At 43.4% G+C, this 16952-nt stretch overlaps 1 protein-coding gene across 1 annotated transcript in view; it reads left to right on the top strand.

Annotated features, from left to right (window-relative positions):
- The window catches only part of LOC126545325 (SEC14 domain and spectrin repeat-containing protein 1-like), a 52689-nt gene that overhangs the window by 15201 nt on the left and 20536 nt on the right, over positions 1-16952 (top strand). Inside the window, exons 9-12 of the mRNA XM_050193133.3 lie at positions 876-976; positions 5346-5468; positions 13282-13368; positions 15002-15190. Of these exons, the coding sequence (XP_050049090.1) occupies positions 876-976; positions 5346-5468; positions 13282-13368; positions 15002-15190 (500 nt within the window). The remainder of the gene's footprint in view (positions 1-875; positions 977-5345; positions 5469-13281; positions 13369-15001; positions 15191-16952) is intronic.

Raw genomic sequence — 16952 nt, 5'->3', positions numbered from 1 at the left:
TACCTACAAATGCATTTCCACTTCAATAAAAAGCAGTTCAGGGCCCCTTTAACACTTGGAAATGGCAAAAGACGAGAAGAAAGATGCCGTGTGTATAACTTCAGGGTCACTGTGCAAGATTCAGGTGCACTTTTCTCGGGCCACTTTATGTCACAGGCTTGTTTTCAACTATTGTGCACTCCTTTCTGAATGCTCAAAATTATTGCATTGTAACAAAATTTTGCCTCTATAGTTTTCAGTATGCATAGCGCATAAATACTGTACAGTTTTCTTACAACATAACCTGAAAGAGTATGTGAAATGCAAGCAAAGAAAATTGTCGCTTCTTACATTCTGCTGGCAAATTCTTGCTCCTTACACACTGCAGTAAACAAGAAAAAAAATAAATACCTTCACTGTAATCAATGTGAACAGTTACCACATAAAAAACTGGGCTCCTAGAAACCATTATTTTGCTGTCGTAAGCCATATAAAAAGTGAATATAGCTAAATACAAGTGAGCAACAGTTTTTAAAACGATTTTCGCATGCAGACTTTTTCATGACATCTTGCTCGTGTTCTCACACTTTCTAGGCATTACTGACATTTTTTTTGCACCAGGGTATCTATTTTAGCGGATGCTTTTTCTATCTGGCAGTGTTTCCAACTATACTACTAGAACAGATTTGGTACTGTACTTTCATAAGAGTCAGTTTTCAATATTATTAACTTGTCTTCCTTTCATACTCATCACTATGCTGTTTGCTAAAATCTTTATGATAAATTTACCGGTAAATTTTTCTCCCTTTTTTTTTACAACTGGTATTGGATGTAGCAAACACATCGTCACTTCCATTTCTAGTGTGTTATAGCCGAGTCTAACTTAAACCTTGCAGGCCAAAGGTTGCTAGACAGCCTTCAGGTGGATGTGGAGTTTGGCTTCAAGTCTCACTGTGGCCGGAGAATGGCCAAGGAAAGGGCCACTGCCTATCACAAGGTAAGGAACAGAGAAGCAGACTTTCCTTTCTTCTGGCTTTTTAGGAGGTCTTTTGAGAAGTGACAGTTTGGCCTAATTTGTTCATGTTCATATTCGAACTGGAATGTCATAGTTTGACTGAAGGCTGGAGTTAAAGCTTTAGCCGAGCCTTGACTTAAGGGCCAATTGTAATGAAATATGGCAATATGGCCATTCCGGGGTAAACCTCGCGAGGCGGTCTCGCAGAAGCATGGATCAGCACTCCCGCTGAACATCCGCGCTGCTTGCCGATCCCGAGCCAAAGAGGAAGAGCCTTCTCCTTTTTGCGTCCAAGTCACCCCGCTGTTAGGTGGCGCTAGCAGAGCAACACTTGTATGATCTCTCGCACTACCCTGCAAGCATACCGACTGCCGAGTAAAGTCACGCAGCGAAGACAGGAGCTATGCGAGAAAACAACACGCATAGCTCCTGTCTACGCGTGAGAGTCGCGCATCCCCACAATGTAAATACAGTTAAACCTGGATATAACGAAGTTGACAAACGCTCGCAATTTTTCGTTACATGCAGGTTTTCGTTACATGCAGGTTTCGCGTGAAGGCTCGTACGAATGATGCAGAAACGAAACCAAATAGCTCAATATATCCGTGAAGGTGAACTCACCCTTCAATCATTTATTTTACACTAAAAAACTGCGTAATTTCCGCTTGCTTCTTCGGCACGAGTGTAGGCACAACACGCCGCTCCAAAGAGGCTAAATCGTGTAGAGCTCCTTCATCGCCGAGCGAGCCGACGAAACGGCGCATAACGTCCATTGCGTTCATCACCTCCTTTGCAGTAGGCACGTCACACGGATCTGCCTCACAAGCACCATCATCACCGCCATCCGGATTTTGCACGCTTTCAGCTACTGCTGCATCAGACATTTCTTCTGTAGTCACGGCGGCGTTGTCGGCAAACAAAAAGTCAGTCAGTTCAACGTCGTCGGGTACACCACCGTTAGTACATAGCTCGTTCCACGCTTCGGCCACATTGGACGGAGTAGAAAGGTCTTCCTCCTCCTCGTCGGCACCAGCCCGTGCGTTTTTGGCTATTCCGGCCTTTAAAAAGCAATTCGCGATAACTTCTGCCCTGACCTCTTGCCAGGAGGCAGCAAGCATCTCGACTGCTTGATAAATGTCGATCTTCATCTCCCGTTCCAAACGGATGTCGAGAAGTATTTTCAGGATTAGTCGGCGCCGGTAACAGCATTTAAAACTGTTAATGACCCCTTTGTCCAGGGGTTGTATTAGGGACGTGCAGTTGGCCGGGAAGTAATGCAGTTCGATGTTCGACAGCTGCAGGCCCTCGACGTGGTGCGCCGAGCAATTGTCCAGCAGTAGGCAAACTTGACGGCCTTGCCGCTTGACGTCCTGGTTAAATTCCTTTAACCACTCAGAGAGAGAGAGAGAGAACAAACATTTATTTGAACCATCGAGGTGGTTGCTATGTTTAACCACTCAGAAAATATTGGCCGAGTCATCCACGCTTTGGAATTCGCCACATACTTCACGGGCATACGCTTCGTTCCCTTAAAACACCTGGGACGGGCACTTTTGCCGACAACTAGCGGGACTCGCTTGTCTGTGCCGTCGAGGTTGGCACACAGCAGAATCGTTATGCGGAGCTTGCTCTGCTTTCCACCGCGGCAGTCATCGCCTTTTAACGCTAGCGTGCGGCCCGGAAGCATTTGATAAAATAGAGCTGTCTCGTTGGCATTGTAGACATCAGCCGCCTCGAAGCGACTCAGGATTCCAGGCAGCTTGTCAGCCACCCACGAAGCAGCAGCATCGCTGTCTGCGGAGGCAGATTCGCCGCTGATTACTCTTCCGACGACACCGTGCCGGCTCTTAAATCCCTGCAGCCACCCGTTGCTTGCCTTGAAATCGTCATGACCCAAGATACACGCAAAATCCTTTGCCTTCTGTTGCAAGATCGCGCCGCTTATGGGTACATTTCTGGCTCGCGTGTCCAAAAACCACGTGAACACTGCCTTGTCCACATCAGTGTATGTGGACAGCTTCAGTCTTTTTTTCTTCGAGCTTGTTCCCGACTCCACTGCGTTTCTGATGCTGTGTTCCGCACTCAAAATCGTTGATAGTGTGCTCGCTGGAATGCTGAAACGGGTGGCAACGTCCTTCTTCTTCTCGCCCGCGGAGACTGCATTTAAAATTGCGAGTTTGTCTTCAAAAGACAGAACTTTTCGTTTTCTGGCAGTAGAACTCATCACGACCAACCGACGACGCAGTTAGAAGCGGAGACGCACGACTACACGCCGACAGGCAGGCCTAGCACCTCCAAAACAAGTCGGACAAACCAGTACCAGAGCACAGTTGACACACGCACACGTGCAGAACGCAGGACAACACTCAAGATGGCGAATGCAACGCACCCATAGAGAAAGAAAAAAAAGTGACGGATATCGTTCGTCATCGTCCCTCCCCCTCTCCCTTCCGGCGCCTTGGCAATGAAAGAACCGGCTATCAGCGTTGCTTTTCAAGTGAATTCTTACACATAAGTGTGTATAAGCCGTTGAAACAAATGAAAATCACAAAATAAGAATGCTTGTCCTCAAATCCATACGAAACAAAATAATTCTGCAAGAAAAATCAGCTGCCGATACCAATGCCACCTGGTGCCACGCTAGACAAGCAAAGCCTGAAAAGACTGCTACGTTAGGCACGGAGCGGCGCTAGTTGCCGCCATCATCATCATCATCGCTAACTTTGCTCGGTCGCGGCAATCCCTGGCGTGCGCGTAGCTGCTGGCTCCTTACAGCATTAATATTCAATAATCTAGAGCATTTCTTCGGCCGAATTTTCCTTAAAAGTGCTAAAAGTAATGACTGATCAGCTTTGGGAGTTCGTTACATCAAGGCTAACCGCCGCAACGCGTTCGTTACATCAAGGTCGAAAATACATGGGCTTCAATGGGGGCAGCGTTGGGGAATTCAAAAACTTCGTTAAATCCAGGAATTCGTTACATATAGGTTCGTTACATCCAGGTTTAACTGTATAAATAACACTCATCAGAACCAACCCAACAGTGAACAAATTACATAACGCCTGTTGTCGAAAACTACCGTTAAGCCAAGTACATTCACAAGGTGCATTCACAGCTTAAAGCCAGAAGCAAGAGTGGCGACAGCACTAATTACAGCAATGTAGACCACCAATGTCCACATCGAAGACACAGACTCCGCCTGTGACCGCCGTAGTTTAGCTAAGCCGGTGCTTCACAGGTGCCTCGCAAGGCAAATAAAAAGGGCTTAATAAAAAGGTAAATGAAATATATAAACATACAGTTCCTGCTTAGAAAGACAAGGTATCTCTTTATCCAAGAGTGGAACAGTGGGCTGGCCGCTGCAGTTATTACTGTGGGCAATATGATAGGCTTCTTTCACAAGCCTCGTATATTCTTGCTTCTTTTGTACAGAGGACATGTGTCTAACGAAAGCGGGCTTCATGAAAAGTGTTGTAAGTGGTTGTTTGAAGCGTGTGTGCATGTGTGTGTGTGTGTGCATGTGTGTGTGTGTGTGTTATATGTATATATATATATATATACATACATACAACATGAAGTTTGTAGTAAACATTGTTTTAATCCAACTAGTCGAACTTTCTTTACTGCACCTTGGCATTGCATCATTAGCAACACAGTGCTCTCTGAATGCAGTGGAATCTCATTACTAAGGGCTGTGCAACAACACTAGAAAAAAATATATTAGAATAAAACTAAATTATGGGGTTTTACGTGCCAAAACGGTGATCTGATTATGAGGCACACCATAGTGGGGGACTCCGAAATAATTTTGACCACCGGGGGTTCTTTAACGCACACCTAAATCTAAGTACATGGGTGTTTTTGCATTTTCCCATTTAAATGTGGCCACCATGGTTGGGATTTAATCCTGCGACCTCATGCTTAGCAGCCCAACACCATAGCCACTAAACAACCATGGTGGGTAGACTAAAATGTTGAGATAGTAAAAGAGCATTATGGATTGGAGAGTAGATATGTGTAAACATTGTTCTACTCCAAATTAGGTCTAAGTAGTATAGCTAGGCAGGTAATGTAATGTGTGGAAAGCGATAAACAGTGCTCACAAAAATAAGACTGGGTGCCAAGGAAAGGAAAATAGCCAAGTGCTGCACGGGGTTAACAAATTTGCAGGCGTGAGGAGTGGGACTTGTTTGGTGGTACAGGGCAAACATAATTGTTGATCTTCAGGCAAACCCTTTTATGCTGAAGCGTACTTGATAGTGCCTGATAATGAGGGTGACTGTGCTTGATCTATCCTCATGCTACTTTTGCGCGAGCCCACAAGCTTTTCTTCGGCTGCTCTCATGTCTAGGTGAAAACTGCCCTGGACACCGTACTAGAACTGCAACAGTCCTTCCAGGAAGAATGGAACAAGGAGTTAGAGGTGCTGAAGAGTACTCAACTTCTGGAGGGATTCTTTGCAGAAGTAGACACAGTTGAGTGCCCCTTCCTCCATAAACTATCATTCTGAAGAGTCATCAGTGTCGATTTCAGCAGCAGATTTAGTGTCATCGTGTGTATTGGTCATTATTGTTTGTTTTCTATATTTTCTCAGTTTGCGCCCCCTGCGAAAAGTCAGTGTCAAAAGAATCGCTACAGCATTTGCCCATGTATAAGTAGCACTCGCCTTAATTACAGTTGACAACTGATCTTTCGGACCTGCTCAGTTATTCGGACTTCCCTGAGGCGCCATGTTCTCCACAGAACCCGTGTATAATGGCAACCGAAATTTCCAATGCCACACAGTGCCTCACTTGATTTCTCAGACTTATCTGCACACACGATTTCACCAACATGATGGGTGTTAACAAAGTTGCTGCCATTCGGGTTTTCCATCGCCCACACGTCATTAGCGAGGTGATTTCTCAGCTTTCATAATGCTATATCACCACTGTTAATTGATCTTCTTCACTAAACTCCTCACTAAACCACAACTTTTGTGACCGAATCCTGAGAAAGCAGCACTGGTTAGGCCTAGCAGTGCAGGCAATATGGCCATGACGTAAATTCGCGCCACCGGCTGACATTAAGGGGCGGCAAGCTGTCGTAGAAAGCTCGCTGTCAGTCGTTCAATGAGTAGAGCTTTTTGGTGATCAGGCATGCTATCACACACGTGCTGTACAAGCAGGGATTGGGTATGCACGAGGTGATCTACTGACACGAATGGCTACCAAGTTGCAGAACAATGAAAGGTCACATGTGGCAGTACTTTGCTGCCAAGGTCGCGTGCGCATATCTGCACTTTGCAGCAGCACGTGCAACACATGTGGGTCTGCATGCCAAGCAAGCGCGAATGCCCCTGCGGCCTCAACCGTCAGCAAAATTAAGCATGCAGATTTTCCATACCACTGGCATTTTAAAAAGCGCTGAAACCAATTTTGTATCACTAAAGTTTCTTTGTTTGGGCTGCCTGATAATTCGGACATATTCACAGCCCCCTGAGAGTTTGAAAAAATCGTCGGTGACTGTACACATTTTTTTATTCAATCAGCACGATCACACATGGCTGTAGATATTTGTACATTCCCATTACAAAGTGCTTCTATTACAAGGTCTTAGCACAGCTGATGCACCATATCTGCTATCACACTGCACAAGCACCACAAGAGCCGAGCTTAAACCTTCCAGCTGCACGTCACACTATTCTAAACCCTGTTCAATATTGGCAGGCTAGGTAGGTAGCTTATATGAGTCACCTATAAGAACAAAAGCACATGGAGGAATCGAAAGCGCTGTCATAGTTTCCACAGAATCTAGAAGAAAAATGTCACTGATGCGAAGCTTTTTTTCGCCATTCTATCTTGCTACACGTGGCGTCCAATATTTTCCATCACACTCGCGATCGTGGATGCCACGCACATGGCTGTTACTGCCACAGATGCATCACGCGCTGCCCACACATCGAGCCATATAAGGAGGGCATCCACATCTACGGGTGCTTGGTTTTGTTATGCATTGTTATGAAAACCAGCAAAAAAGGCGTGCTGTATGTTTCGAAATGAGTTGTACAGAATTTGTAAAAAATTACCTGTGGTAGATAGCACAATTCTAGATGTGGACCTGCGAGGAGATTTGCTGTCAATGGAAGAGGAAATGGAGTGTGTGCTGGCATTTTCATGTGAAATGGAGGGAGGGGGGTCCGAGTGCTGCATGGTAGGCACCTACTGCTCTCTATCGTGCATGCCTTGCTCCTTTGGTTGTTCGCATAGGATCTAGTGGCTGAAAAATTCATCGCATGATAGCAGTTTGGTGGTGTACTAAACATTGTTGCCGAAAAATCTTGCTTGCCGGGAACATATTAATGGGCAAAATAGAAGCATAACTGTATGGGTCATTTTTGTTTTCTCGACCGCAAATGTTGGCTCTGGGAAATCGTACAAAATGGGATGGTATCAACAAGGTTCTAGTGTATACAATTGGTACTGCTGCCGAAGTTGCACCAGTGGAAATTCTGAGGAATATATGCCAGGAAATACTTTAATCAATAAGTTCTCAGAGAAAGAGTTTTTGAAATAATAATATTGCTTATCAGTGAAAGCCATTTTGCAATGATGTGTGAGGAAAGTAAGACAGTCGGGGAGCTATGAGCACATAATTCACTGTGAAATTTCTTATTGAAGTGGTTTGACGTTTACGCACCACATAAACTGTGGGTAGCATTTCGGAGTTGTTTAGAATTTGGCTTTGAACTATTTTTATAACTCTACCACTGCAAATGCTGAAGCGTTCAGGCCTTTATGTTTTATTTAAGCATTAGCACTGGGCAAAGAGAGAAAAATATAACTGGTATTTTACATGCTGGAACCACAAATCACAGTAGTGGGGAGGGGTACTCCTGATTAATTTTAACCACCTGGAGTTCTTTAATGTGCACCTAAATCTAAGTACATGAACATCATTCCATTTTGGCCCCATCGCAATGTGACTGGTGTGGCTGGTATGGAACTCATGAACTCGAGCTCTGCAGCACAATTCCATAGCCACTCAGCTACCGTGGGAGGCCTGGGGAAATATTCGTAGAATTTGAGAGAATGCATAGTTTCGGAGCATTGCATTTTGTACTTGCATTTACATCTATCACCTTTATAATGATATTTTCAGTAGGCAAGGCATTGTTTACATGTTGGCGCGTCCTTGTGTGATCATTCACCCTTAGAGTGCTTTTATCTGCGCCCTTTGATGAAGGACCAACAAAGCTGCAATTAAACAAGGAAGCTGCTCATGTCGTGCATTTATATTGTTATCGGCCAGTGCCTTGGTTCCGGCAAACACAAGGGGCAGTGTGAAAAGTGGACATTATCTCTATAGAGCTGCCCTATCTACTCTCAGTGGCGGTTGCCATGGGATACAGCCACTTAACCTACATAGCGAGCTGTGCTCCTTTTTATAGCAGTGCGGAGAAGATATCTACTGAGGGTTGGTTCAGTGTGGTCATTAAAACCCTTGAAAAGCTATTAAAATGACAATGCCACTTTGAAGGCCTTGAAAACATTAAATTTAATGAAGTGATTAAAGATCCTTATTTTATTTTTTAGCTAACCTTAACAGATTTTATTTCACCATCTCTCCTCTGGATTGGTTCAACCCAAAAGTCAGGCCAGTCCAATCCAGTTAGCACATATATGGTGGTTGGTGGTGGTTTGCTCTCTACACCTTTTTATATATACTCTATTTTATGTAATATAGATCACACCTTCCTCTAGGTCGCACCACCCACGTTTCGTGAGTTTCAAGAAATTGTCATATAAGATGCATTTATTTGAACTCATTCAGCATAATGAAATGATGCATGCTTGTACATCGATCGGGAAACACGCTTACTTAGCCATATCAGTTCCCTACATTTTCGTCGAAAAAATTTTTACGAGCCGCAAATTCTAGCTGAAAGGGGCTTCAACCAACGCTCCTCTTAGGTGCAGAAAAACCAGCATTTATTCCATTTCACTCGATACCACTGAAGATTGAGAGCCTCACCCTCCAACACACTGTCAAAAGCTTTAGCCACTTTGGCCATCAGCATCATTAGGTCACCGACGTTGGCCTCTGAATAACCTTTACGTGGCATTGTAACATGTCGCTGGCATTGCTTTTGCGGCGTGGTGTGCTCAGGACAAACATGCGAACAATCACAACCTTGGTCACAACACGCCTGAACTAGTACAGTGGTACAACTGGCCTGAACATGCACATACAAAAACAAAATGATGACTGGAAGCCAGAAGCTCTGAGACTTCTCCCGAAGGCAATTGATGGCGATAATTAAGTGGTTCTTTTTGTAATATGCATATCTTTTGGTGCCACAACGTAACAATAAAAAAAAATTGTACCACCCTTTATTGTGTCAGTTCTGGGGGTTAACCTTTTATTTTAACTAAGTATTTAATAATTTAATCAATTCTATCAGTGCTGCTGCATATGGTTTCTTGTAGTCCTAAAAAAATGCACATATTTGTTGCACAGCATGCATAGATCTAAGCTTATGTAAGTCGGAACTGATGTATAAGATGCACCAGCAAAAATATTTGCAATAACCGCGACTTGCTCTCTGAAAAAATATGGTACTAGTAATTTTATTTACTTGTGTGGAGTTAAACAAGCATGCCTATTGATGCTTTCAAGCTGTCAAACGTAATGTAGCTTTAGCTTAGAAAAGTGCTTTGTCAGCACTCTGAAAAGCCTTAAGATCTCTTTTTTTCATTTAAAAGCTAACACTAGTCCTGGGCAAATGACTGGTTAATCTTTTCTGCACCATAATAAATAATAACTAGCTTGGCAAGAAATGCAGTTAAGTTTTGCAAAATGTAGATGATTAGCTGATATTTGTTCTGCTAACTATTAAATTATGAGAAAGTACCTTACTTTATCTCTTAGATCATTACTATGGAGTCCAGAAGGTGCTCAGCTACCGTGGTGTAATATGTGGCGCCAGGCAAAATATTAGAAAGGCACTGAGCATTCCTGTCATTCCCTTATGGTTCCTGCTCACGATTAAGGTGATGCAAATTCTACAGCTTCATTTCAGTTGAATGCTGTCCCCACTTTTTCTCATTTGTGTCACTCATTTGCAATGTTCCACATTGGGTACGCTCTGGGATCATTCGAATTAACTGGTGCACAGCGATACGCTTTCAAATTAATGAGAGTTTGATGCCATTAAGCAGTGCATACACTTTCCAGGACTACAGGACCAAGTCTGAATTATACGATTTTTGAAATTAACAAGAGTGAAATTAACATTTTGCTGTAATTGTTTAGCCGCTTGTTATCTCTTCAAAGCACAAGCCATGTGCATCACGTGCAAAAAACGTTTACTGCTGCATGTCCTGCTTCACACTACAGCAGAAGAGGTAACTGGTGAAAATGGATGCACAAATAAATATTTCCCAAGTCTTTCTAAATGCATTTTAGACTGCAAATAAGCTTTAATATGCATTTTAAATCTGATCATTTCGATCAGTTCAACATTACTAGTCACTTTGACCTTCTCTTTAATGTGACCATATATAATAGTCACGAAAGGTGCCTTTGCTTGTAAAACATTTCACACGTTGCAAAGTTCAGACAACTTAAACCAATTGTGCATCTCATTGGGAGGTTGAATTAACAGAAGCCTGTCACTTAAAGTTACAGTCAAAGAACTTTATCAAAATGATCTTGCATCTCTACTCCTGGCAACAAAAAAAAAAGAATTATGTTTTAATTTGTTTTTTCACTTTTTTATTCTTCATTCATGCTTTTTTTCTCACATCATGTTCATTCGTTCATAGAGTGCTCCCATTTGACAAATAAAGCCTGCAGTGTTCTTGTTCATGTAAACTGAAGTTATGATGTTTCATTGTAGTACAGAAGAACAACAGAAGGCTTTTTATGTTCTTCCATTTATTTCCTTATTCAGAATATTTTGCAGTGTGCCAATGTACAAAACACTGCAGCAAGGACAAAAATCACCTGCTGCAAACTGGTGGCTCAATTTTCAAACACATTCCAGCACACTGTTGAGATTAGATGCATGCGGGTCCCCTACTGCAAATTCTTACTCTAGTATGAGTTGAAAATTGGAAAACCCAAAAATTTTCTTTACCTTGTGGGGTTCTCCTCCGGTACTCTTGGGACAAAGGAACGATAACACAGTAGTGCAAACAATCACAAGGGCATTTATTGCACCTTTCATAGATCAATGCCTGCTAGCCGAGTTGCTATCCACAAAACATGCCGATGGGTGCGCGACAAATCTAGAAGTCCGACTCACTGCGACCGGATAGCGAGCGAATATGTTCGCCCCATGCTGGATCCCAACGCCTGGTCGTTCGCGTAAACGGTCACGCGAACGGTGGCGCGTTCCAAGGTGGCCACACGAGACGGTCTCGCAGAAGCATGGATCGGCGCACGCGCGGCACGGCATGTCCGCACTGCTTGCTGTCCCGCACCAAAGAGAAAGCGCCTTGTCTTTTGGCGCCCAAGTAACGCCGCCGACAGGCGGCGTTAACAGCGCAACACTCGCGCCCTCTCTCGTACTGAGCCTCAACCACTCCGACCGCCGCGGGCGCCAGGCCACGCGGCGAAGCCGGATTACAGGAGACGCGCCGTGCGGGAAAACAACATATCAGGGGACGTGTGAGAGTCGCGCATCCCCACAACCTTCAGTGGAGTGTGTTAACAGTTTGTTTCCAAAAGGTTCAGCATCTTGAATGCTTTCGCAATCAGGTGCTGCACGGGCTTTGTCCAGATGAGGTCTGGAGGAAAATTGCATGCCCAAATATTGGAACTCAAAAACTATTTTGATAGGAACTGTGTCTAGAAGATATGCATTCACAAATGGAGTGTGCCTGTTTGTAAAGGACATGTATTGGAATTTTCGTGTATTTATACTAGTCATATTTAATTTACACACCAGCACTATCTAGATTCAAGATACTTCTGAAGATAGCAACTACCTGACCGACTATTTGCTTTAAAGCGCGATACATCTACGCAGTCATCCACATACAATCAAAGCTTGCATGTTAAGTCTCAAACAATGTAATTTATTCAGACCACGAATAATAAGGCTCCCGAAACACAGCCCTGTGGGTTCCCAGACTCGACCTTCATCTTAGAACAGAAATTAAGTCTTATTAGTAAGTGCTAAAAATGGCAGTTGCATTATTTACACAGCCAGCAAGGGTCTTCCCACACTACCTTGCAAAAATAATTTTAGTGCTTCAGTACAGTGAGTTCATGGGCAGGTCAAGAGTAAATCTTTAAATTGTTTTATTATCCGAAAGATAATTTAGGTGTTTTCGATGGCATGTGCAGCATAGAAAGTTAAGACTCCCATTTGCACCTCACTTGTCTTTTTGTATATGTTTCATTTACTTTAGTAAAGAGCCGCTTAGAGAAGAGTATTTTAACTGCTTTTAATGTGATGTTCTGTACACCAACATTTCAGACTTATCTGTTCTATTGCAAAGCGATGTTTTGGTGAACATGAAAACAAAGTCGAGAGTTTGACTAGTTGGTGGCTGTTGGAGCAAAAAGAAAAACACTTAGACACGTGACATACAAAGTAAGGTGGCACTAAGAACTGACATGAAGATTCCATACAGATAGTAATGCCCTCAGCTTTCTTACTGCATAGTTATCTGCTCGGGCACTATCTTTTCTAATTTCAGATGTACCAAGTCGCAGGACTCTTGATATTGTTTCGTATTATTTCTAGTTGGTATGACTGGTTGAGCCTTGCTGTTTCCTTCTTCAAGTGTTTCATTTCCTTAGCCATCTTCTTTTATGCAAAGCCCATGAGTGAAAAAAAAGGCAACTGAGGGGCTTGATTTTTTCTTAGTCACAACTACGTAAAGCCAACAGACACTGAAGCCAAGGAAAGCATTGGGTAAATTAATCACTTTTTAATGAAACATAAGGAAAATGGAAATGAAATTGGGCGAACTGGCAAGTTGCTGCCTGTGGAAGCCAGACCCAGATCTTCCGCATTACACGTGGGGTGCTCTACCACTTGAGCTATGCCAGCGGCCATCCCTTGGCCCGTTTTCTTCAGTATTTGTGTATGTGTAGTAGATCTGGCTCTGGGAATGTTAGCCAGTCCCACTTGTGGCTGTGGCGACAAATGGGGGCCGTCCAACTGCAAGCGTACATGACAGTACATGACACTCGTGAGTTCTAAAGCCACAGCTCACACAGATCATGCAATAATCGTTGATTTTGTGTTTCAAGAGTCTCTGTTTTCTTCCTCTTTCTTCTCGCTGCTGCAGCTCATTGACTGGACTACAAACGAACAAAACAATCTGAGGCATTCGCAGAACTATTTTGACCTAGAACGAGCCAATGCTGCAGCAATGGTGAGTGTATGTTGCTATAATAGCACTTTGTGGGATGTGTACATGTGCTTTGTGCTCAGTGAATGTAGTCCTGTTTATGTTTGACTTCTAGCAAGGCACTGTAGGAGTGGAAAGCAACTCTGATAACATTTATATCATGTCGGGGAAGGATTTGCTTTATATTACTCTATTTCTTCTATGAAGCATGACATAGTTCAGCTTGTATAAGTACCGTATAGTGCGGAATATAGGTCGAGGTTTTTTCCAAGAAATATTACTAAAAGGTCACCCCTCGACTTTTATACCGGCCCTTGGCACAACATGAATAGTCGTCTGGGACGCAGCCTACGCAGTTGGTCCGACGCCATCTTCCCTTTTTGTGCAGCGATCGTTCCTGGCGTTGCTAATTTCTTGACAACCCGCAAAATGAGTACAAGTACTCGACGTCAGCTCACCACGGCATTTAAGAAGAAAGTCATCGAATATGCTGAAATGCATGGGAACATGTCTGCCCAGCGGCAATTTGGCGTGTCGGAAAAAAGCGTCCGGTACTGGCGAATGCAGAAAGTCAAGCTGTCTGCCTGCAACCAACGCCTCCTTTACTAGATGCCTGCCGCGTTGTCCGGTAATCTCGGTTCCGGGCCCTCTCCCTTTTTTCTCCTCTGCGAAAAGGCAGCAAGCGCCTCTCATGGCAAACACCTGCAATTTAGATCACGTGCTGCGGCCTATGAGATTTTAATGCATTTTAGCATGCATAAAGCAAGTCGTGTGCGTGTGCTATTGAACCTCATTATGGTGAAGTCACAATTGAAATGAAATGCCTTCATTATATTTGATATTCATTGTAATCATGTATTTGTTATGCACTGATAGCTGCACATTTCATATTTACGTCATTGTATCCAGTAATTTGTAATACAATGTTTATTATATCAAGATTCAACTGTATTTCAGTGACAAAGAGCAATACGCTCGTGCAACATAGCTAACGCTACCTATATGTCATAAAATCAAAGCTGCCTGCATGTGATGCAGCGGTCATCCTGAGTGTTCTTATTTCAAAGATAGCTCCTTGCTGGCTTTGATGTCGCGGAACAGAGTGTTGTCTTGTCACCATTGTCATCGTGTTGTCATGACACCATTGTCATGCAGTTGTTATTTTCCATAGTCGTGCCACTGTTGTCATCCTCCTGTTGAGAGCGTTGTTGTCATGTTGCTGCTCTTGGTATTGTTTTCATTGCACAATTGTTTGAGTTAGCACAAGGTTGCAGGAGTTGTTCACAAGGTTCCAGAAGTTGTTTACAAGGTTGAAGCCATTGGGAGGAATGGAGGGAGTAACTGCTGTCACAGGGAAAATTCAGAGTCATAGGTATTGCTCAAGGCGGGTTTCTTGTGTTCTTTTTAACAGTCACAGCGATTGGGAACTGTGCACAACAAGACATGACCTCAGTGTTGTCAGTTCGTGCCCCATGTTTCTGCAGAGTTCCCAAGTAATCACAATAATTTGCACTAGAAAGCCCAAATCCTTACATTTTTGCAATCGCAAAGAAGCATTCAATCAATCAGGGTTATTTAGTGTGGCCCTAACACGCTCTCTGGGGCTCCTGCTCACATTACTCATCATCTCCTCATATATATTTTTAAATTCTAACAGGAGATCTTCGCCCGCTACTCCAAGCTACGACAATGGTCAGCCAGCCTGTGCAAGGACGTGCCGTCAGAGGCAGACAGCATATGTGCTGCCATGAACCGACTTGACCTGGCCTGCGAGGGCCTGACTTCTCAGTTCAGGGGACGCAGCAGAGAGGGACTCTCTCCGACACTGGATCATGAGTTGCAGCAGGTAGTACCTGATACTCCGACTGATTTGTGTATCTTAAAGCTCCAACATGGCTACTGAATTGGAAGCACTGTGTTGAGAGGTTTAATATTTATTTTGACCAGCTAAAGGTTCTTAAGAGAGACACTGAAGGAAAACATCTTGCAAAAGTAAAATGGTAATTATGCTCTTTAGAGAACTGCCTTGGCATTTATTCTGTAGGACAATATGGCTTATTTGTGAATGAAATGAAAGGCTAAGCTTTTGTGTCTGACATTGCATGCAAAAAAATGCACAGCGCTAATGGTGTCATTGTAAGACCAGGGAAATCGCAGCACTGCAGAAGAACCTTGTTGATATGATCCCGTTTTGTATGATTTCCTGGTGCCAATGTCCATGATTACGAAGACAAAAATTGACCCCAATACAGTTATGGTTCTGTTTTACTGGTTACAGTCAAACTGACTTATAACGATACCAGTTTAACTTTATACGGATTTTTCAGTCGTGCCCATGTATGTCTATGGGTCCCACCTTTCGTTATTTGATCCTAAAATTGGCTTTCGCAGGATAACTTGAACTTGGCCAGTCAGCATGCAGATGCTTGACCCCTATGGTGACCCAAATAGTGAACTCTGAGTGACAGCGTCTGCCTCAGCAGAGCTTGGGGGACAGCGAATGCACTGAACACACGTCATTTCCCGTCGAAAACGCCTCTTTTTGGCGTGCCTTCTGTCTTTAAGCAATAACCATAGCTCACGATGTCTGATTACAGTATTTACTCAATTTTAGCAAGTGCCTTTTTCTTTTCTTCAAGAAAATTGGGCCCAACATTGCCTACATAGTGCACTCGGACACGATACCAAAATGGTCTTCGCGACGTTTGAATGCTCTACCGCATAACACACATGTACTGCGGCAAAGCCGATTTTAGAAAACTGGTCACCATTGTGCAATTCGTATAAGACTCTTGCCAATTTTTCTCACTAAGATATCAGCTGCACGTTAGGTTTATGCTTTGTTTAGAGCTTTAATGTTGTTTCTAAATTAGTTTTCTGCTTTGCACACATAGAAAGTGGGTGTGAGTTTGATTCAGAAAAATTCAGTGTGAGAATCAGAAAAATACTGCCAAATGAATGGTCGGTGCATTTTAGCATTTTTTCTGCATCTTGTTTAGTTCGAACCACCGCATAAGTCAATCCATTTGTCAGTGTCATCAGGGGTCGAATTAACGGAAGTCGACTGTACATTGGATGTAACGATGAGCAGCCGATGCACTGTCTGTGTTCTATGGTAAAATAAGCCATTTATTACCATGCTCCCATGCCACGTTATCAGTTATAACAATTAAATTTTATTACTGGGTGTGTGCGCTGGAAGAAAAATGTTAAATCTTCAACAAAAAAAAGGAAAACATGCACGCCGCTTCGCCACACCTGCCTTTGTATGCTTAGCTCACCCTACACAGCGTGACTTCATCGCATTGCATCACCAGCCCCACGCACCCCTCTCCTTTTTCTCTTCCACCCTCCTGCTAATGTTGGGAGAGGTGGCAGGGAGATGTAGGAGAGGCAACAAAAGCATGCGCGGCACAAAGGCAAGCATGGCGAAGCGGCTTGAGTAATTTTTTCTTTTCCTGGGTTATGCGTTCCTTTTCAGCATCAGAACATTATAGTAGTGAGCAATTTATTTCGCCATAGAAAACACAAAAGTTCGCAGTGCAGAAGCTGCTCATTGCTACATCCAAGTATTGTTAAAATCAATAATACTGTAACCGAGTTTGACT

The sequence above is a fragment of the Dermacentor andersoni genome, chromosome 3 (assembly GCF_023375885.2).
Source record: "Dermacentor andersoni chromosome 3, qqDerAnde1_hic_scaffold, whole genome shotgun sequence".
Classification (NCBI taxonomy): domain Eukaryota; kingdom Metazoa; phylum Arthropoda; class Arachnida; order Ixodida; family Ixodidae; genus Dermacentor; species Dermacentor andersoni.
This window is presented reverse-complemented; position numbering and strand designations above follow the sequence as displayed.